Below are 25,174 nucleotides of genomic sequence, written 5' to 3' on the forward strand. Positions count from 1 at the left end.
AGGGAGACACTGGTCAAGCTCTCCACATCTGGAGATTATATCTTCAAGCTTCAAGGACACAAGGGAAAGACAACTCTGCAGAAGAAGCTGAGGGTAACAGACCTGGGCACCTTTCGTCTAGTTTAGACTTGTCCTGAACATGTCAGTGCCTTAGTTGAAATAAACAGTTGTAGACCCTCAGACGAAACCAACACTGCATAGATCACCAAACCATACGTGTGACAGCAGTGTCCTGATTTGCCGGTTATTCCATGACAGACCTTACAACATTACGTGATGTAGAGCAACAGACACATATACATCACCCCAAAGGACTAAGGATGTGTATGGAATAAAAAGGATGAATTATTCATACATCATTTAGTAAAAACATGTTTTAAAGGTATATCACAACATATCAGTTTAATAAGGGATGAAAACCCTAAGTTTACCACTTAAGAGCACAGATATGGAGTTGACAAACCTAGAAACATAATAGGGACAAACCTGGATTCATAGGTTTCTGGTGGCCCAAGGGACACAACTCTGCACGGTGAATTGCAACGCCTAAGACTACAGGGCCACCGATGCTCCACCGTTTAAGAGTGAGTGAGTGAGTTGGGTTTAACGCCGCTTTTAACAGTATTCCAGTTACATCACGGCGTGTCCACCGTTTAAGAAGTCCCACTTTAGATACAACATTCATTAACATTTATCAGTCTAACTCTATGTAGAGTTGGGGATCTCATAATACTCTAACAGTGACATATGTTAGTTGTAATGCTACTATCACTTTCTTAACCATGAGTCAGCACTGTTGCTTATGAATTCCTAAAACCCATTTCTCTTGGCATGGAAATACACTGACCCTGGCCCCCTTTCATATGGTTGTTGTGGCATGTGACCATTCAAACTTATCGTCATGATTGACCCTGGCCTCCTTTCATATGGTTGTTGTGGCATGTGACCATTCAAACTTATCGTCATGATTATGGCTCCTTGCCAAGGTGTGGTATCTGACCACTCTAATCAGTGGACAGGTCAGGTCACAAGGACACATAGTTACCACTGAAGCCTGAAGCCATGACAGACTAGATTCAATGACCCTGTGGTGGAGGTTTGCAGTATAAACAACATTACGTACATAGACTGATCCAGAGGGGGATCCAAGGGGTCCAGGCCCACCACCCCTCTTTTGAAAACCACTTTAGCATGTGGTGGGCAGTAAATTGATGGAGAGATATTAATATTTTGGACCCCTAGCTCCCCTTTAAAATGCTGGATCCGCCCTTGCAAACAACATGAATGTCATTGCTGTTGTTTTCTCAGTGTGTTATTCTTCAAACTCTGGGGCATTATCCGAATGCTACAGTCTAAATTTTAAAATTAAGATGTATAAAACTTTCCAAAATGTAATCCATTCTGAAATTTTCCAACTGGAAAAGGGCTTCAGCTACCAGCCTTCAGATTTCTCCGAGGTCCAGTGTTGGACTCGGCAGATTACAAACATTGGCAACAGATACGTGTGAAAGTTTTAAAAGACACAACGAGAAACTAGTAGCGTACCTAGATATCAATAAACGTCAGTCGGCAGGCAACTGTTAAAAATGCATTAGTTAATACTGTGAATATTTTCACATGCAATAGCAGTACTTATTATTGGATGATGTATAACACTACCCGTTACTCAGGCTTTGCCCTAAGGCAGGGTGATAATCAATGATTATCATATACCTATCAATAATATGAAGCATGTTGCATGTATGATAGAGCTAACATAGAGACGGTTATATCACAGGGGGTGTAATAACTAAACCTGTATTAAACCCCACAGGGCTCCTATGGCTTGTCAAAGCATTTGGGGGGGGGGGGGGGGGGGGGACGATATCAGCCCTGGTTATAAGAAATTTGAGTTACGTCCCTTGGTGTGTCATCTGCTCAGCTAGCTTTCCCGTGATAATGTCTTCCAAACAAGGTAAAAATGTATTGAATTCATTTGCAAATAGGTACATTTTACAATTCTATGTTATGGTACCCCATATAAACCCTCAACTTCCATATTCCCCGTCATGGGGTATGATATGAAGACTGCCATATAATAACCTCTAAATATCACCCTACGGCAAGGTGATAATCAGCAGTCAGCAATAATCCAGCTCTGGAGTCCTTAACACTGCCTTATGATGTCACATATTAGCCTTTCTTTAACACTTTTCTCATACCCCCTCCACCAGAATCTACATGTGGGGTGGTGAGGTAGTCTTGTGGCTAAAGCTTTCGCTCATCATGCCAAAGACCCAGGTCCAATTCCCCACATGGGTACAATGTGTGAAGCCCATTTCTGTTGTCCCCCGAAATTGCTGTAATATTGGTAAAAGCTGCATAAAACATACTCACTCACTCACTCACTCACTCATTCACATGCATAGGAAAGGTGAAAAGGAGTTGTCGCATTCAAGATTATTGCACTTATATAGCCAATTGCATGCACGTGTGTGTGTGTGTGTGTGTGTGTGTGTGTGTGTGTGTGACTGCTTGAACTATTCATGCCTAATGCCAATATTATAGTGCTAGCCCACTGAGGTACATTGTCCAGTTTAACATGAATAACCCACTCAGACACAGTATACTGACTCAGAGTCAACCAGTCCATGTTTCAGCCCGATAACAACAAGCACCATCTTTTAACTTCTTCTGGTATGACCAAGCGGGGGCTCTACCACTAAACCCTGTGCCGGTTCACATGTATCCTGAAAGACAGCATAATCTGTATTGTAAGAAGGAACCTGTAAGATACTCACATGTCATGATGTTGACGATGGTGAGAGACTTGAATCCGCTGTGAGACTCGAAGAATCGGATATGGTAGAGGAAGGACATGACGACCCCGAGGAGGGTCCCCACACATCCCAGCAGTAGTGTGGCCTGCACTGTCCGGAACCAAACTGGAACATACAGAACGAGTCTTTAAACATTTGTCTCTTTTATGTGTGTTAAATACCGCACTCAGCAATGTTTCAGCAATATGGTCTGTACATATATTGAGTCAGGACCAGACAATCCAGTGACAGTGAGATCATGCACATCAATCTACGCAGTTGGGATACGATGACATGAATAAACCAAGGCATTGAGCCTGACCACCTGATTTTTCGCCTCTTACGACAAGCATGGGTTGCTGAAGACCATTCCTCACCCAGATCTTCACCATTTACACATCTGACTAGTGGAGGAACCTTCATGCCAATGTCATCAAACAGCAGCGTTCGAAATACCTGCCTGCCCGACCGTCCGAGACGGGTTGATTTTAACTCGGGCTGCCAGATTTTCAAATCCCCCTGCACGACGGTCGGGTTATATTTCATATGTGAAAATATTCTAAATATTTCCCGATGATAAGCATTAATTCACATGTAAAGTTGAATGATAAAATGTAACCAAAAAGAAACCCCTTTACCTTTTAGACAACCTCAAATTTAGGCCCCATTTAGGAATAAGGATATTTACATGATGTATTCTAGGATATTAAATACAAATCTGACCTAAAAAGTGTTTGCTATTTCTTTTCTTGCATTACTTCATGTTCAATGAATGCGATTTAAAGTTTTAATTAAATTATCCTGAGAAACATATGATTATAGTGGGCAGGCAGGTTCTGGTCAGGGCTGGCAAGTATTTCAGCTAGCCAGTCCTGTTTCATACCCTGCAAACAGTATCAGAGAGCAAAACGATATTCATGAGCATGGTAAAAGTGCAACACCTTTTCCACTGGTCAGTGTCACAGAGCTACAGATAGGCTATGTATTCGCGTAAAATACCCCTCCCTCCAAAATATATTCAAAACCCTATCACTTTCAAGTCACTTGCGTAGAGAAATGTATCCATTAACTGAAAAATTCAAATGTATAAAAACAGCAAGCTCAATGAAGCTTTTTCAGTATGTGTACATTGGAGCTAATAAACAAAAGACAACTGCGAGCTAATTTACTTTCCCAGTCAAGCCTATATTTTGAACCATCATGCACACTGCCATTCTGATCATTTTGATGATTGCAAATACGTTGCTGCTACAAGCTTGAAATGAATACCTGTTAACAACCACCCATGTTGAGGGGAATGGCAGGGTTCCATTCACAAGGGAAGAAAATCGGTGCAGCAAATGACACAGACAAATATGTTGTTTGCTTACATGACAGTAATTGTTGCAAAACGTGAAGCTCATCAAAATGTGGAATTTATTTTGGATGAGGTTACTTCCACATGTCCGATCTCTGATAGGTCGGTTAAATGCTATTTTGACAGAAGTTATTGACACTGTGCATGGAAAGAAGAATACGATACACCGGCGTTAGTAAACGAACAATCACAGAATGGAAAACAAAATTTCCATGGCTTATTTTTTAAAAGAGGGTGAAACACTTTTCATGAGCTGCAGTTTGTGTGGGCTTACGATGTTACCAGTAACATTCAAAAGTACAGACACAATGAAATTACTTTTGTTTTGTTATTTTGTTTTAGATTATTAGATTATTAAAAAATAATGCAGTCGGCGTGGTCTTGGTTGCAAAGCAGAACATTTTCAAACATGGTGGGGTTTTTGCAATTATTTGTCAGCGCCTGCAAGTTTCAATGCAATCCAAATACTACCACATTAACACAGAAATTATATCCTGCAGTATACAGGGTATTGGCCAACTTGATATACTGGACAGTTAAAGGAGGCCTTTTTTCTAAAGCAAAACCATTATTTCATTTTTTTGAAATCATAAAATGTTAACCCAATAGAGTGATGAATAGATGAGTGAAAATAATATTGGTTACCCAATGAAAAAATAGAAACCCTCGAGTAAAAACTCAATTACTCAAAATGTTATCTGGAGTTATCTCTGCTGGGGTCACAGGGTCATATCACTTTCAAAAAGCCTGTCACAAGAAAGAGACTCTTTGATGTGCTAAAGGTCACTGGACCTTGCCTCCATGTTTGAAACATTGGCTGTTTTGGCTTTGATCAGCCAAGGGGTAACTGGCACACTAGTCAAATTAGCCAAAACGATGGCCTGCCATCCATGGACATGGAGCCTGTTGGAACTAGTTCGCTATGGCAGCCATGTTGAACATAAGAATTTGGTGAGCAGATTATTGAGACACCATAGCTGGGATCATTGATAGTTTCAGCATCACTGGCATTGTAGTATCAGGTGAGGTGAGATGAAATGGGGTTTAATGGCGTCCAAGATTATTGCACTTATATAGCAATGTATGTGTGGCTGCTTGTTCTAGTCAGGTCTGATGCCGAATTACAGTGCTAGCCCACTGAGATACCATGCCGCAGTTTAACATGAATACCCCACTCAGACACAGACCTTCCACTTTGTAGCATCAGAGAATATGTCAAAAATACAAAAGTAAACAATGGATGGACAGGTAACTAGACAGACGAACGATGGACAACGCACCATAACATAAACTCTCTTAACTCTCATGGAAAGTTGATTCGGCTGACACAGGTTTGAATCTATAGTTTGAACTATTCAGGCTGAATGAGAAAAGACGTAGGGACACTTACACAGATCAAATATTCGTTTTTTTACCTGATGTAGGACACCAGGAAGCTATAGGGATGAGGATATGTTAGAGGACAGGCATCATGGTGTACAAGTACTGTGTGAATGACTGGCTTGTTTACAGCAGGGAGCTTTTATAGCAGGAAGGTGTTGGATGTGTGCTGTGACCTGTACCATTGTGGTCTGTTTATGAATAGCATGACTTTTATAAATAATCACCATACTATTATACTACTCATAGAAGTAAAAAAACACCCATAATGAGATGCCATCTTCTGCGGTGACAACATCGATCTTTAGCAGAGACAATGGACAATTAACTCACAATTCACACCTAACATATGCTTACTATCTTGAATGGTTATTCTCGTGGGAAAAATGTCCTTAAAGTGTATGATAGAAAATGGTAAAATTATTCGGCTTAAGGGAAATCAGACTATAAACCCAGAGGAAGGTTCATAAACTAAATGTAAAGAGAATAATGACAGCTGGCTTAGAAGTCTGCCATCTTTCATAGCGTGAAATGGCCATTATCAGGTCATATTCAGTTTGGCAATTCTCACTTGGTTCAATATACGGGGCCAGTTACTGACCGACTGACCACAGCATGCCCAAATCAATATTTAAGCCTCAATTACTGCCTGGGAAAGGACGTTTAGCCCACAACCACCTATACACGAAAGACTTGACAGCCGCACTGGCCAAACACAGACAACAGTGAGCCGATTTCTAGTTTTCATAAAATCCTGAAGTATGGACTGCCTCTGTGCTCAAGTGGTAGAGCGTCCGCCCAGAAAGCAAAAGGTCCAGGTTTGATTCCCAGATGCATCATACCAAAAGACGCTAAAAGATGGTACTTGTTGTTACCCTGTCTTGCACTCTTCATGAAGGGTAAAAAACAAGGAATGTTCGGCTCTGAGTCAGTATACTGTGTCTGAGTGGGGTATATATGTTCAGCTGCAGCATGGTATCTCAGCGGGCTAGCACCATAAAATTGGCATAGTAGTCCAGTCTAGTAAAAGCAGCCACACACACACATGCATGCACGTCGCTATATAAGTGCAATGATCTTGGAAGCAACGTTAAACTCAATTTCACCTCAACTCACTTGAAATAGGGGTTTATCTTTTGGCAATAATTTACTGAAAACATTTGATGTTTTTCATCCAGTTTTATATTCACATGTGTGGCAAGAGGCCATATAATTTGTACTCACACCATCTTTTAGGGCATAATCATTTGCAGGAGCTAAGGTCTGCCTTTAACTGCCCATTGAACAGACCAGGACCTTCTACAAATGATAATGTCTTGAAACGCCATTTCTGGCTTAGTTTACGAAACAATACACATGGTAATCTTAATCCCTGCATATAAAACAATGCTTAGCATAACAAAAAATGCAATCAAAATAGCAAATCATCATGTCTAGTGATGTTTAATCGCAAATTTCACATTTTCATTGACAAAGTTTGTTGTAGATTTGTTCATTCAACTGAAGCAATACGATGTAGTTTTTTTACCAACAGAAAAAGAGTTTGATGAAAGTGTAACCCATACATAAGCCGACCCCTTTCTATGGAATACATTTTCTGGTCCTAAAAATTCAGCTGATCTGAGGTCATATACGGTAGTTTTACCGTTATTATAGCTAATATGGAAAGAATGTGTCCCTAGCGCATAATATCCCTAAAGCAACCCAAACAAACAACAATACATTGCAGTCGTTATTCATATGAAGGACGCAACAGAGGTTAGTGTGGAAACACATCCCCAGCAATGGATTATATCACTATAAAGTGCATGATGTCATTCGACATTGGCCTTTAATTCCACCAACATCGGAAAGAAACAGTAAATGATGCAGGCAGATTATCTGAATACTGCCTAAACATTCACTTTGCCGTAGTGTTCGCCTTACTTGCCATCTGAATCTGTCAAATGTTTACTCATCGAAGTCTCCGATCTATATGCATGGGACATCATCAATCCATAAATCAACAGTTGCCTCGTGAGGCATTTGTTAATCTCACAAGCTGACAGAGCCATTCCTACATAGACGCCATGTTTGTTTACATTAGTATGCAGATAAGCAACTTGATTGATAATAGCCTCTCATCAGGCACTTTGCCTAATAACATTAGGGTCATCTCAAAATAATTCTATCCACATATATATCACTGAGACATATTACTGGACATCAAATGATGAACAGGCCCAGCTGCACAAAGCAACCTTAGTGCTAAGGTGATCGTAACTCCCATTATAACTTGAACACAGGAATAGTCGCAACCCTATCATCACTTTGTGCGACAGGGCCCATGTCTATATGACATATTGCATCCCCAGTCAGTTTATATATAGATTTTGACATACATCTATACATATTACTGGTTACCATTTTGCATATTTATAAAGCAGAAGTGCTGTGAAGATCCGGGGTAGAATAGGTCTTCAGCAACCCATGCTTGCCAAAAGAGGAGACTATGCTTATCGTAAGAGCTGACTAATAGGACTTGGTTCATACATGTCATCATATCCAAATTGCATGAACCGATGCTTAATGACATCTATCACTGGATTGTCTGGTCCAGACTTGATAATTTACGAATCGCCATCATATAGATGGTGCTGAGTGCGGTGTTAAACAACAAACAAACAGGCAGAAATGGTTTCAATTATCGACATTCATCAGGTAAAAGTATGCATTATGCTCAGTTATTTCCCAGCCTAGAATACATCAACATAATGGTTGTGCACAGATGCGCAGAGCCATTTCACCTCCGAAATGAAAATAATTAACATGATTAAAGATTTCTTTTCTGTCTAAATTGTCATTTGTGTGTCAATGATTAAATAAGCAGTCTGCAAATTTTGCATTTATGAAGGACATAAACGAGAGAAAAAACGGTGTGCACACTTTGCGTAAATCCCGATTTTCACACCCAGTTATTACTTTTATACGTCCATCAATGTGACAGTTGTGGAGGTCAATTCTTAAAGGAAAATATTTTTCCATATATTTTTGTGATAATTTGTCTAATAAATATGTAATAAAAAGGAACCCAGAATATCTGTTCATTTTCAGGAACATATCTAGACTTGCCAAAAGTAATAAAGACTTGCCCAGGAGTTTATGATATGTTTGTAGGGTCTGCATGAAAGACAAGATCCAGGTCAATTCCAGGTAGATGTACACTGTATGCATATAGCCTCAGACCATGTATTACTATGTACAAGAACGCTGGACTAAGTACAGTGATGTATGTGCATAGTCTCTCGTAACACAATGTGGGAGTGGCTTGTGCATTGTGTTCAAGAGAAGGCCATTATCTTTTTGGGTTTGTTGGATTACCAAGCAAAAAAGAAAATTGACATCTGCCTGAACCTGCGGCACCTTTTGTCAAATGTTGACTTTTCTTGAAAGTTAATGACTTAAATTTTTTGGGAAAGCCTATCATGTATCAATTCTGGACAAGAGATAAATTGTTTATTATACATGAAATCAAATATGAGTGATCAGTTAGGAAAAATATTAATATTAAATAGGGCATCATTATCAATCAGTGTTTCTTATGTGTTCGCAACAAAACAATAATCACATATAGTTTGGTGTGTTTGATGTGGAAAAATCGTCAATTCATATTTCTTTATGTTTCTCTTTCAGATGAAAGTTGGGTCTGTGATCAAACCAAATAAATACTTATAGCCTAGCAGCATCTTGCATACATGACTGCAATAACTATGTTATGTCCATGTCCTTAACTGTAAGCAATACCTTGTGCATGACTCTTGTCATATATATGAAATGAATGCTCGCATAAACACTTGAACACCTGCATAAACACTTTGCATACATAGTTTGTTGACATGTGTATCCACAGGGGTACAGCTAGATGGCCATGGCTACTGTCAAGGATGTGAAGCAGACTTCCACAACACGCTGGGCCGCCGGTCGTTTCACATAGACTTCCTGAATCTCCTCAACACAGTTAATCGTCTTTAGTACATGGATGACAGTGGAAGACAATAAAACCATAAGGAATATGACTTGCTGTCTGTCAAACAGCTTCAGGTGAAGAGCCGCAACTTAATGTGTCAAGACTAATTATCACATAAAGCAGGTGACAGTCAACTGCAGAGGTGAATGTTCACGGGGGTAGAGTGAAGTTATTGCCAGACGATGGTGCGCCAGAAGTGTCTCCCAGTCTAGTGTACCTTTAGTGTCACCAAGACAACAATGATGTATTTCTAGTGTCACCTTGACAAGAGTTACTGTAGTGTACCTTTAGTGTCACTAAGACAACAATAATGTATTTCTAGTGTCACCTTGACAAGAGTTACTGTAGTGTACCTTTAGTGTCACTAAGACAACAATAATGTATTTCTAGTGTCACCTTGACAAGAGTTACTGTAGTGTACCTTTAGTGTCACTAAGACAACAATAATGTATTTCTAGTGTCACCTTGACAAGAGTTACTGTAGTGTACCTTTAGTGTCACTAAGACAACAATAATGTATTTCTAGTGTCACCTTGACAAGAGTTACTGTAGTGTACCTTTAGTGTCACTAAGACAACAATAATGTATTTCTAGTGTCACCTTGACAAGAGTTACTGTAGTGTACCTTTAGTGTCACTAAGACAACAATAATGTATTTCTAGTGTCACCTTGACAAGAGTTACTGTAGTGTACCTTTAGTGTCACTAAGACAACAATAATGTATTTCTAGTGTCACCTTGACAAGAGTTACTGTAGTGTACCTTTAGTGTCACTAAGACAACAATAGTGTATTTCTAGTGTCACCTTGACAAGAGTTACTGTAGTGTACTTTTAGTGTCACTAAGACAACAATAATGTATTTCTAGTGTCACCTTGACAAGAGTTACTGTAGTGTACCTTTAGTGTCACTAAGACAACAATAATGTATTTCTAGTGTCACCTTGACAAGAGTTACTGTAGTGTACCTTTAGTGTCACTAAGACAACAATAATGTATTTCTAGAGTCACCTTGACAAGAGTTACTGTAGTGTACCTTTAGTGTACAACAGAAGTGTACCTTTCCAGTCACCCTCACAAAAACTGTGTACCTCTAGTGTCTCTCACTAAGACAACAATAGTGTATTTCTAGTGTCACCTTGACAAGAGTTACTGTAGTGTACCTTTAGTGTCACTAAGACAACATTAATGTATTTCTAGTGTCACCTTGACAAGAGTTACTGTAGTGTACCTTTAGTGTCACTAAGACAACAATAATGTATTTCTAGAGTCACCTTGACAAGAGTTACTGTAGTGTACCTTTAGTGTCACTAAGACAACATTAATGTATTTCTAGTGTCACCTTGACAAGAGTTACTGTAGTGTACCTTTAGTGTCACTAAGACAACATTAATGTATTTCTAGTGTCACCTTGACAAGAGTTACTGTAGTGTACCTTTAGTGTCACTAAGACAACATTAATGTATTTCTAGTGTCACCTTGACAAGAGTTACTGTAGTGTACCTTTAGTGTCACTAAGACAACAATAATGTATTTCTAGTGTCACCTTGACAAGAGTTACTGTAGTGTACCTTTAGTGTCACTAAGACAACAATAATGTATTTCTAGTGTCACCTTGACAAGAGTTACTGTAGTGTACCTTTAGTGTCACTAAGACAACATTAATGTATTTCTAGAGTCACCTTGACAAGAGTTACTGTAGTGTACCTTTAGTGTACAACAGAAGTGTACCTTTCCAGTCACCCTCACAAAAACTGTGTACCTCTAGTGTCTCTCACTAAGACAACAATAGTGTATTTCTAGTGTCACCTTGACAAGAGATACTGTAGTGTACCTTTAGTGTCACTAAGACAACAATAATGTATTTCTAGTGTCACCTTGACAAGAGTTACTGTAGTGTACCTTTAGTGTCACTAAGACAACAATAATGTATTTCTAGAGTCACCTTGACAAGAGTTACTGTAGTGTACCTTTAGTGTCACTAAGACAACATTAATGTATTTCTAGTGTCACCTTGACAAGAGTTACTGTAGTGTACCTTTAGTGTCACTAAGACAACATTAATGTATTTCTAGTGTCACCTTGACAAGAGTTACTGTAGTGTACCTTTAGTGTCACTAAGACAACATTAATGTATTTCTAGTGTCACCTTGACAAGAGTTACTGTAGTGTACCTTTAGTGTCACTAAGACAACAATAATGTATTTCTAGTGTCACCTTGACAAGAGTTACTGTAGTGTACCTTTAGTGTCACTAAGACAACAATAATGTATTTCTAGTGTCACCTTGACAAGAGTTACTGTAGTGTACCTTTAGTGTCACTAAGACAACATTAATGTATTTCTAGAGTCACCTTGACAAGAGTTACTGTAGTGTACCTTTAGTGTACAACAGAAGTGTACCTTTCCAGTCACCCTCACAAAAACTGTTTACCTCTAGTGTCTCTCACTAAGACAACAATAGTGTATTTCTAGTGTCACCTTGACAAGAGATACTGTAGTGTACCTTTAGTGTCACTAAGACAACAATAATGTATTTCTAGTGTCACCTTGACAAGAGTTACTGTAGTGTACCTTTAGTGTCACTAAGACAACAATAATGTATTTCTAGAGTCACCTTGACAAGAGTTACTGTAGTGTACCTTTAGTGTCACTAAGACAACATTAATGTATTTCTAGTGTCACCTTGACAAGAGTTACTGTAGTGTACCTTTAGTGTCACTAAGACAACATTAATGTATTTCTAGTGTCACCTTGACAAGAGTTACTGTAGTGTACCTTTAGTGTCACTAAGACAACATTAATGTATTTCTAGTGTCACCTTGACAAGAGTTACTGTAGTGTACCTTTAGTGTCACTAAGACAACATTAATGTATTTCTAGTGTCACCTTGACAAGAGTTACTGTAGTTTACCTTTAGTGTCACTAAGACAACAATAATGTATTTCTAGAGTCACCTTGACAAGAGTTACTGTAGTGTACCTTTAGTGTACAACAGAAGTGTACCTTTCCAGTCACCCTCACAAAAACTGTGTACCTCTAGTGTCTCCATGACAACAGCAGTGTACCTCTCCAGTCACCCTGACAACGACTGTGTACCTCTAGTGCCTCCATGACAACAGCAGTGTACCTCTCCAGTCACCCTGACAACGACTGTGTACCTCTAGTGCCTCCATGACAACAGCAGTGTACCTCTCCAGTCACCCTGACAACGACTGTGTACCTCTAGTGTCACCATGACAACAGTAGTGCACTATGCTCTAGTGTCACCAACACAATAGTAACGGACCTGCAATATTATGCCAGGGTACCTTTAATGCACTCCAATCGTAACACCTGACTCAAGCGAATTATTTCAACAAGGTAGTACTTACAGTGACAGCTGGGACAATGTATATTTGTATAGTTGTCAACTATGACGCAAGCAGCCTGCCACATTAATGCAGTAATAGAATAATTCATTGTCTCGCATTGTTCCTGATGTCACCTTGAGAGATGCTATAAATAGAACAGAATCTGTGAACTAATATTTGGAAATTTGGAAATTTGGAAATTTGGAGTATGTCCTTGTGCTCCAACCTGATTCCCTGGACATATTGATTATGTCTGGTTTACAAATAGGTTTCTTCATATCCTCATCAGTTCATACTAAGCTTGTGAAAATCAATGTTAATGTTATCATCAGATGTACTGTACATTTCTTGGTTTCCGAGCAACTCACAGGCAATATTAGTGTTACATATTTCTTTTCACCCCAGAGGTAAGCAGGGCCGACAAATGCTGCCAATATCACAATGACATAAACTGATCCACATGTCCTGATCAATAAAAGATCCATTGTAACTTGTCTTATTTAAATCCACAATGATCTCACTGCCCGTGATGATCGATCACTCCTTGGGTCACACCCAACACAGTAGACTAACATCTTGTCTCTGAAATGAACATATCGTACAGAAAAACAAAAGTTGTTAAATTATCTTAATAAAAATTTAATACCGGGTAAAAAGGAGCCCAGAAACTCTCTTCATTGCAGAAATCTAGACTTGCCAAACATTATAGACTTGCATGGGCTGTATTTGATATATTTGTATCAGGGTCTGTAGTGAGCGAGTGAGTGAGTGAGTGAGTGAGTGAGTTGGGTAAAAAGCCGCTTTTAACAGTATTCCAGTTTAATCGCGGCATGTCAGCTTAATGTGGGAGGAAAGCCCGAAGTAATGCAGGCCTCAGACGTTTACCACTTCGGTGAAAGACACGAGCATGGGTATGGTGCTGACAAACCTAGAAACATAATCGGGCCGAACCTACAATCATAGGTTTCTGGCATGCCCAAGAATTGCAACTCTGCACAGCATATCGCAGCCCCTTAGACTGGGCCACCCGTGCCCCCTGTATCAGGGTCTGTTAGCATGGTTAGACAGACTACCAACACAATGATGTAGGACATTGTAGGACATTGTAAGACATTTATGACTCCGAGGTCACAGCAAGAGGTGTTGATGGTCAAATTCCTAATTCATTGCCACACAACTATGAGGGTCATAGTATGAATTATGACCAGTGTCACAACTGATAAACTGTGGTTGTCTGGCCTGCCTTCAGTCAGGAGAGTCTCACTGCTGCAGGTGACTATAGAAGCCATCATCACCGGTTTACCCAGTGCATGCCCTCCAGCACTTCTGGCGTTCCGACATCATGATAGTTATCTCCCTCTGAGCAATTTGTTGATAAATAATGCCTGGGATGAATGATAACAAAACATGGGCCACAGAAATAGTTTAATCGCATGATTTGACCCACATCATGCCCATTTAATGCCGGTGATCAGTGGTCTCAATTTTCAGGATCAAGTTTCATATCATGATGTTTATCCATAGATGCCTTGTTACCATTCTGAAGAGTCAATATGACACAACTTGCCGTAAAAGGCGACTTTGCTTGTCGTAAGAGGCAACTAACAGGATTGGGTGGTCAGGCTCGCTGACTTGGTTGTGCATGTCATCGTATCCCAATTGCGTGGATCGATGCTCATGATGTCAATCATTGGATTGTCTGGTCCAGGCTCGATTATTTACAGACCGCCGTCATATAGCTGGAATATTGCTGTGTGCGGCGTTAAGCAACAAACAAACAAAATGGGCCACTAATCTGTTGATTGCTTAATGAAGGGTGTCATTGGATTCCTGAGGCAGCTCATCCAAATACATAATCTGAGTAGGAGATGTTCTTCACTGTGTTTCAGACCCCTCAAATGTCAACCTGTGTCTGTCCCTTGCTCAAACTTGGAAAGTGCGCACCCCACTTTCTCAAAACCTGGGGTCTGCCCCCACTATTTCAGTACATCTATTGTCATGGAAACTCAAAACCTAGTATTTGTTTACCTACCAATGGACCCATAGTGGTTAGGGAAGTATTTTTCTCTCAGCCTAGCCTATTGGTCATAGCTTCTGTAGTGCAAGCACTGCTTTGTGGAATGGGATGCATAGCTGGCTATTAACTGGAGGGGCCAGAGGAGGAGGTGCAGGGAGTGGTCCCCCTTTATGTCAGACCTTATGTGTCACCCTGTGTCTGTCTGTCCTCACGGTTTTATTCACATCAAGTCTTGGGTAGTGTGCACCCCCTTTCACATCAAGTCTTGGGTAGTGTGCACCCCCTTTCACATCAAGTCTTGGGTAGGGTGCACCCCCTTTCACATCAAGTCTTGGGTAGGGTGCACCCCCTTTCACATCAAGTCTTGGGTAGTGTGCACCCCCTTTCACATCAAGTCTTGGGTAGGGTGCACCCCCTTTCACATCAAGTCTTGGGTATTGTGCACCCCCTTTCACATCAAGTCTTGGGTAGGGGGCACCCCCTTTCTCAAAATCCTGTGTTCACCTCTGCACTGAAGGAAACAAATATATGCAGCATTTTGCTCTGGTGCCTGCAGTTACCATCCTTTCAAAACTATCCCTAAGCACTAGTCTTACTGACCCCAATCCAGTGTATGATGATACATGGCGTGACCTCATCAAATGGCCAGATCCAGCACTAGAAGTAGAGATGACAGGGTCCACCTAAGCTGTCCACTAGGGCTTTTACGATTCACTCGCATATTCACTGAATCGAACCTTATCCAATTGAATTCGTTATTCGTGGCCACTAGAATCGAATATTTATGAATATGCAAGCATATGCATTTACATAAAAAAAATATGCATAAGAACATATTTTATGCATAGATTTCTTCAGAAGACAAAATTCTTATACTAATTAATTTGACAGTATTGTGGTCACTGGTCATTGTTGCATTTGAGCAGATACTAGTACCTGAATAAATGCAGTATATAAATGAATAATATATTTAATAATATATTAAAAATTAACAAACCATGTCAAATAATTTATGTTGTTGTTGCCTCACTGAACATGCTGAATATGACAAATGATACATCAACTGCTGACTTGTTATTGTATTCGTGAATTATTATTTGTATTCGTTACCCTATATTCATGATACACATCGTTTTCGCCTCATAGTGTATTTATTGCAGCCCTACGGTCCACCAATGTATATGCTACATACCTTCTGCTGCTGTTATGATGTGGAACACCATGTCTGTTGGGAGTAGGGAGTGCTGTTACTGTCATCTGCTAATGTATCGTGTACGTAGGTTGTCTCTTAGAGCACAGAGCATATACCGGAATATGGTTTCTGCTTGGACTAACATATAGTCTTTAGTAAAATATACATTTCTCTTCTCAAAATATTTTATCTCCTGGTGCTGATTGTGGAATAGAGCAACTTAGAGTTGCCTGTTCATAATATATACAGTAATCTACAGTTAACAAACTCAAAGGAACCACTAATTTTAGTTCATAATAACCATAACTCGTTATAAGTATATATACAGCATATATACAACAAATGGCCGGGACTAATATTTAAGTTTGTTTTATCGGTCAGTTCATTATAAGCGTAGTTTACTGTATTAGTTTGACAGAATATTGTATATATAATTCCCTAGTCGTGATGCAGGATTACTTAAGGCTGTCACATCAGGATGAGCAACCAGGTTTCCTTATCAATTTTCTGACACCGTGTGTTTAACACCAATGTTCAAAGCAGGTTTGTTACAAGAGTTGTCATTAGAGTTTTGTCTCCTCCACGTCCACAATATTTTATTTCTACAGTGTATGTAAACATTGGTGGTCTAATTTAACTGCTGCCTAGGTATTCATTCTTGCTGGTCTATACCGTATTCCACGTAATAAGCGCCCTGGGCACTCTCAAAATTAGAAATAGGGGGCTCTTATTAGAATATCATTTTGGTGAAAAAAACAGAGTTGAAAGATGTTGTTTATGTAAGACAGATATATTTTTCCAGAATTTAATTCCCCATGATTAACAGTGCATATAACACACAAGTGCATATTATATAATAAATAAGTCTTGTGTACATTGATAAATTGGAAGGGGTGCTAATTGGGATTGTTCACTAGCCAATATATTAGCAAATATCGCTGTGGGCGCTTATTACCTCGAATAAGGTAATTCTACCAGACATGAACATGGATTGACATTGACCATGTACACTCGTGGATTGAAGAAACACCAGTCACCTTGATAGAGCTATAGTAATGGTAACATTCCTGACCCCAGCATAAAACCCATTCACTCACTCACTCACTCTGGTATAAGACCCATAAAAATTCATTGATTCATAATTTAGCAGTGTTCATTCCAGGATTTGATTAACAAGGGCCCTTTGGCCCTAACATTTAGACATGCAGAAGAGGGCCCACAGTAATTTACTCAAACCTTCAGTTATCATGTTCACTTTTTTTGTGTTACACAGTTCGATTCAAGCCATGGTTATTTTTTATTCCATTTAGTTTGATATAATTTTGACTTAGTTTTAAAATATGAGTTAGATTCTTCTATGCTTATACAGCCTCGCTATCTGACACAATTTTCTGTGAATAATTCTCTGAATTATTGGTATGGTAACCGCTGTTAACTAAGAGATGTCCCTTGAAATAATTCCTTTTTGTCCATATTGTGAGAAGTAAAGAAAGTTTCAAATCCCTTATAAAAGACATATTCTTTTATCCATTACAAGATAATTGTCAGACCAACTCTTAAACCTTAGGGCTAAATGCGATGTCCCTACGTGAACACACAAACAGCAATGCTACATATCACATATCATATGGGTTATAACACAAGTTATCCTATCCCTGCCCTACAGGCAGACACGGCCCTGAGCAGCGGACACACGTTATTAAACTATTACCTCACCCCATGCACTCCTTGTCCATGCCACAAGCATACATTCATAGTTTACATTTCACACATACCTCACAGTAATTACCTCCCCTGGTTATGTAACTTACACCACTGTTGTGTTGAGGCAATCTTTTCAAGGGCTGATTGCACTTTGTGGTCAGTACAGCACCTGGGGCCGGCCATAACAGAGATGTGACAGGGTCCTGATAAGGAGTGACCTCAGTGTTTAGATGTAGGTCCAGTTTTGGGTGCTGTGATGGCGTAACATTACAGTTATACACCAATACTGCATCATACTGTTTAACTTCTCATTGTCATGTTTAAACCCTATAATCATGATAATCCAATCAGTTGGTTGGATTAAGCTCTAATTAGACAAATATTTTCTCGCTTTATGAAACATCCAGCATCTTGAATTTTGAAAGAGGAAAAAATATTCCTGAAAGACAAAATCGTATGTATTTTGTAACTTTTCTTTCAAAAGTATTTTCAAGATCTTATCCTCAATCTACCCTGACAAACATCTATTTTTGTTTTCATAGTGATACAGAAAATTTGCAAGGTGAGTAAAGGCTCTGGGTGCCGTTGTACAACACGATCTTGATCGTAACTCCTATACCTTAACATAGTCTTACGACAGTTGCGCTAAGGTTGTTTTGTACAACAACACTCTGGTCTTAATGTTACACACTGACATGTGTGAAGTACTCACGCTTTAACAGATACAATTGGTTGTGAATTTACTGGTCCATCATGTCCTGGACATACTGGAACATGGTACTCCATTTTCTATCGAAGAATGTCCAATAATAACTATTAAATTGTATTTCTATGAGATAACGAGTGAGTGAGTGAGTGAGTATGGTTTTATGCCGCTTTTAGCAATATTCTAGCAATATTCGAGCAATATCCTGGCGGGCGACACCAGAAATGGGTTTCACAAATTGTACCCATGTCGGAAATAGAACCCGGGTCTTTGGCGTGACGAGCAAACGCTTTAACCATTAGGCTACCCGACCGCCCCTTCTATGAGATAAAGACTTAGTAAATAGGGTTGGTATTAGCAACAAAAGTTGTATCGCAACATATTGCAAAACAGCTGTCTGTATTGCGATACATATTGCAATTTATTACTCAGGGTTAGCAATAACCAAGTTCATAAAAATCGTATGTGCACGAGTGCAAAAGTAATTTCACGCACACCAGTGTATTGTTTACATAATCCAGACGTCATTGTTGACGTCATTAGAATCTTATTGCGTCGTGAGGTCGGAATGAGCTGCATAATGAGTAAGAGTTACATGTTGAGAAGTCATCAACGTGGGCAGTAATTTGCTACTCAATGAGGTCACTTCTCCCAAGTCCAATTAAAAACAGAAAAAGAAAAACCTTTCCCAGTACTTTTACTGGATTGTGTTGATACAGCCTTCACTGTGCTGACACACTGTCACTGGTTTTCCTAATGCATACACTTGTATCAAAACTTTGCCATGTACAATCAACTCATGTTGATCTAAACTGAGCAAACTTCCTCTGCAGACCAGACTATCAATGCAATCAAGTTTCCATGACCCTTCACAACACACTCCAAGTTTTCCCAGCCAGTCGATGTACCATGCCGTTATTCAGCATCACTGCCACCAAGTTCAAACCCGTTCCTTGTATGTCCATCTTGTGAAGATTACCTGGTCCTGCACCTGGTAAGCACTGATGGGATGGCTGGGCCGCCATCTTGAATGAGTGAGTGAGTGAGTTGGGGTTTACACCACTTCAGCATTATTCCAGTAATATGACTTGGGCTTCTCAGAATGTACTCACGTGAGAAACGTCGGTGTGATGAGCAGACGCTAACTATTGGGATGCCCCACTGCCCCCATCTTGCATGACAGAGAACAATGGCCAGTGTGATATTTACCCTGATATTATAAGCCTTAAGTAAATTCACACTTTCAAAGACAATTGCACAGATTTTTGTAATATCGTTGAGACTCACATTGATTTTCTAAAACTGTTCCTTCTCCACTCCACTTAAATGGACTGTAATAATACAACTTGTATCCCCAAAGGGTCTGTAAGAAAGCCCTAAGGAAACATTGACAGAGTTGTTTCCCCAGACAACTCTTGACTTCCAGCGAGTATTGTCAAAACAAAACATGACAGAGGATGAATATGTGACACTTGTTTCTTAACATCCACTTTTCAGGGTCCCTTCATTAGAAGACCTGTACTGAGTTAATATCTATAATATATGCCCCTATGTTTCCAGGTAAGTAGGTTTCTAATGGACTTTATAGTCATAGCTGCATTTGCTTTGTCTTTATCATTCCTGCCATACAAAGTACAAGACAAACTGAGTCTAGGCAAGACAAGCCTTGTTTGATATCGTAACAACCCACACAAACAACACACATCAACCAAGCCACTGATCCTCATCACATGAGACTCTATGTCACCTCGTACTGTTGACTTATTTTAACTTGGAATCCCTTCTGGGAACAATGGTATTAGTAAGGATGTGATACGATACATGAAGACTCCACACTTGGTATGTTAACAAGTCTTATTCCATTAAAATGGAATGACTTATTCCAATACAAAATATACTCAGTATTTTAAAAAACCAAGAGTACTTCCACTCTTCACATGCATAAAAATTAACACTTGAGAGCTCACGCACATATAATATAAAGAAAAAAATCTTTGACATTTATTTTCATTATCGTGATAACAAATATATATTATTCCAATCTTGAAACAGATATTTTTATGTTTTCATGTAACACAAAACTGATTCTCATAATATGTCAAGTGTATGTTTAAATAGAATGACAGACCTGATGATTCCTATCAAAAGTTAAGTGGGTGGAAGAAATTGAACTGTTATTGACCTTATGAAACAATACAGTAGACCCTCTATGAATTATGACTTACAAAATCCTTTAGCTACGATTCTTTACAAAGAACAAAAATTATCACTCATTTACAGGAACATTTACCATAACCATTTCATATTTGTATTAACCATGTTAACATCCACAGGAACATAAACCAGAACCATTTCATATTTGTATTAACCATGTTAACATTCACAGGAACATTAACCATTTCATATTTGTATTAACCATGTTAACATTCACAGGAACATTAACCATAACTATTTCATATTGTATTAATCATGTTAACATTCACAGGAACATGAACCATAACTATTTCATATTGTATTAACCATGTTAACATTCACAGGAACATTAACCATTTCATATTTGTATTAACCATGTTAACATTCACAGGAACATTAACCATAACTATTTCATATTGTATTAATCATGTTAACATTCACAGGAACATGAACCATAACTATTTCATATTGTATTAACCATGTTAACATTCACAGGAACATTATCCATTTCATATTTGTATTAACCATGTTAACATTCACAGGAACATTAACCATAACTATTTCATATTGTATTAACCATGTTAACATTCACAGGAACATTAACCATTTCATATTTGTATTAACCATGTTAACATTCACAGGAACATTAACCATAACCATTTCATAGTTGTATTAATCATGTTAACATTCACAGGAACATTAACCATTTCATATTTGTATTAACCATGTTAACATTCACAGGAACATTAACCATAACTATTTCATATTGTATTAACCATGTTAACATTCACAGGAACATTAACCATTTCATATTTGTATTAACCATGTTAACATTCACAGGAACATTAACCATAACCATTTCATATTGTATTAACCATGTTAACATTCACGGGAACATTAACCATAACCATTTCATATTAACCATGTTAATCGGCACCATTTATCCACTTCATAAATGTTACTGGAATGTTGGAGTCATTCTTAAGTCTCTTCAGAGGAACCACACCATAATCAAATCTGGATTGGCACCCACACAAGTGAAAAACAATATTCCAGCAATCCTTGCTTCTGAGGCAGGGGACATATAAATCTTCCTGATGGTAATGTAAAGATACAACCAAATCTATCAAGAATAAAAAAACTAATCACATGTAATTCAACAGCAAAAACAGGTGTCCATTGATTGCTACAATTACTCTGAAGAACCTGTCTGAAAGAATTTATTTATAGTCTCAGAAAGGTTTTTTGTAATTTCTTTTCAAAAGAAGCATTAAGAGATGTAATGGAAGGTGGTGATGACTAACTCCATGCTATGTATTAAGTGTGTTTTTTTCGCAAGCATATGGATTGATCGATCAGTAAACAGGGGCTGGAATCCTGCTTGGCACTATCAAGGGATGGTTTCTAAAATTCTACATTCAATTTTCATTTGTATTTGCATTCAATGTGTCTGTTTGTTGGTTGGTTGGTTACACTGCACTGCAATAGTCCAGCTATATAATGGCAGTTTGTAAATAATCAAGTCTGGGCCGGACAATCCAGTGATAGATATCATGAGCATTTATCTACACAATTGAGGATACGATGACATGCATCAACATGATCAACCAAGTCAGTGAATCTGATCCCCTGATCCTGTTCGTCACCTCTTAGGACAAGCTTTGGTCGGAAGACCAATTCTAACCGTTTGTATCTGAAAGTGAGAACTGTTAGCATTGCAAATGTCACAATAAAACATGTTTTTTATACGACTTGTTTGTGCAGTTTTTATGTTACAAAGCAGCATTGCTTTAAAAAAAAATTGCAAACTGAAGTAACATTTTGGAGATGCTCCCTAATCTGAGAATCTGTGAAGATGTGCAAGATAATTACTTGATCAATCCCAGATGTTCCAGACCTAGCCAGGATATAAAGCACCATAAACTCACAGCCAATGTGATACAATGTTACAGTAGGTTTCCATATTCTGATTGTTATGTTACAGTCATGTTGAAAGAGTGAATCATGTCTCACGACCCAGTCAACAATATTTCAATCATATCACAACAGGTTGAAACTAACTATTTGTTGTTTAATGCTCACCCAGCACCATTCCAGCTACATGACAGTTTATAAATAAATGAATCTGGACCAAACAATCCAGTCATTGACATCATAGGAGTGAGTGAGTGAGTGAGTTGGGTTTAACGCCGCTTTTCACAGTATTCCAGTTATATTACGGCGTGTCAGCTAAATGTGGGAGGAAAGCCCCAAGTGATGCAGGTCTCAGACGTTTACCACTTCGGTGAAACCCACGAGCACGGGTATGGTGCTGACAAACCTAGAAACATAATCGGGGCGAACTGGGATTCGAACCCACAATCATAGGTTTCTGGCGTGCCCAAGGGACGCAACTCTGCACAGCGAATCGCGGCGCCTTAGACGACTGGGCCACCCGTGCCCCCGACATCATAGGAACATGTAATATGGATATAATGACAATACCATCAACCAAGTCAGCGAGTCTGACCAACTGATCCCATTAGTCAGTTCTGAGTACAGGCATGGGTTGCTGATGATGAATTCTAACCTGGATCTTTGAGGGGATGGACAAGGCTCGCCAGTGATTATCCACATGGTCATGACAGGAAGACATAAAACTCTAATGTCTCCTCCCATCATACACACAACCCATGTTCATGCAGAGCCCTACATTACCGATATCTGAACTCCATCAACATTGCCCAGATAATGGCCACTACAGTGGAGATTACGAATACATGACAAGTGGAACAAAGGCATTCCATTCAGTCTACTGGATACATTTTATAAAGTGTTAAACGATTCTAAAGTAAACTCAAAATATCATTCAAATAACTCCATTATCCAACTCTTGTCATTCTGTTAGGGTTAGCAAGAGGTCAGGTGATCCCCCCCCTTCTTTCTCTTCTGTACATATCAATGACCACATCTCTCTGATCGATCAAGTATCAATCTGCTCGGCTAACAAGTTCTGTCTCCCTCTTAGCCCCTGTAAGCTGACCACGACAGTTTTAACCACCCAATAACACCCAATTACAGACAGCTAGGAGCATTCTGAGCTTTCTCAGCCACTTGATGGGTCTAGAAGAAACACCAGTTCTTGACTATGTTGAACTTGATTCTATCTTCTGCACCACAGAATGAAACATCACAGGGTTGTCTCTTTTTTCATAATCTTGGTGGTGGAAGTATATCTTATTGTTGAAGAAATTATCACTTACAAGATACATATCAACCTGTGTCAATAAAAAAATGTTTAATCAGTTCTTATAACTAAATCAAATAACAATAAGAACTTCACAGACTGCATGTTTAATCATTAACAGAAATAACTGTAGAAAAGGGAACAAAACCAGGGACATCATTCAGTGCAATAAGGCAACACAAGCCCCAACCATTCTATTATCGGGCCAATCAGGAAAAAGAAGTCCACAGGTGGGTGTGGCCCTTTTTTAAACATAAACGCAAAAATAACAGCTTGGTTAGCCAATCAAACACCATGGAATCACGAGCAACTCGTTTATTGCAGACGTGACATTCAGTCTATCTGAGCGAGGGAATGTAAACAAACAAGTGGTTGATAGTATCAGCAACGATCAATCTGGGCCTGATATCATCCAATCAGCAGGGGCATGCACTGTAGCCAACCAATCCTCATGTTGATTGGCACTGATAACAGGTGTGGGGCAATGGAGACCGTAAAATGGACTTCTTACATTGTACCCATGTGCAGAATCGAACCCGGGTTTTTGACGCGATGAGCCAGCACTTTCACCACTAGGCTACCCCACCATTCCCACTTAACTGAAAAGTGTGGAGGACTGTTGATCACACAGTTTTTCAGCAATATCTTTAAGAACACATAGTATTTCCCATAGTCCTAACAAATGTCTCTTCTTCCTGTTTAATGCAAAGAGCAGGTGTTTGTCATTCATTAGCGTGTCTTTGTTTACTGGACTGTGGTCTGTTTGCTCTCAAGCAGCTATATCCTCCAAAGGTCAACACCTCAACCTCCCAGCGGTTTGCTCAATGACATTCTTCACAAGCCTCTCTTCAGGGTCAAAACAAAGACACGGATAATAACCATCACAGACAGCACAATCAAAATACCCTTAAAACTTTGAAAGCATATAATCCACGATCATAGTGAGTGAGTGAGTGAGTGAGTGAATTGGGTTTAACACCGCTTTTAACAGTATTCCAGTTATATCACGGCGTGTCAGCTTAATGTGGAAGAAAGCCCCAAGTGATGCAGGTCTCAGACGTTTACCACTTCGGTGAAACCCACGAGCACAGGTATGGTGCTGACAAACCTAGAAACATAATCGGGGCGAACCGGCATTCGAACCCACAATCATAGGTTTCTGGCGTGCCCAAGGGACGCAACTCTGCACAGCGAATCGCGGCGCCTTATACGACTGGGCCATCCGTGCCCCCTCCACAATCATAGG

General features: G+C 39.3%; 1 protein-coding gene across 1 annotated transcript in view; it reads right to left on the reverse strand.

Annotated features, from left to right (window-relative positions):
* The window catches only part of LOC139474695 (uncharacterized), a 36,281-nt gene that overhangs the window by 5,390 nt on the left and 5,717 nt on the right, over nucleotides 1–25,174 (reverse strand). The window contains exon 2 of the mRNA XM_071257796.1: nucleotides 2,781–2,924. Within this exon, the coding sequence (XP_071113897.1) occupies nucleotides 2,781–2,924 (144 nt within the window). The remainder of the gene's footprint in view (nucleotides 1–2,780; nucleotides 2,925–25,174) is intronic.

The sequence above is a fragment of the Haliotis cracherodii genome, unplaced genomic scaffold, assembly GCF_022045235.1.
Source record: "Haliotis cracherodii isolate W230 unplaced genomic scaffold, xgHalCrac1.p SCAF_1, whole genome shotgun sequence".
In the NCBI taxonomy this organism is placed as follows: Eukaryota; Metazoa; Mollusca; class Gastropoda; order Lepetellida; family Haliotidae; genus Haliotis; species Haliotis cracherodii.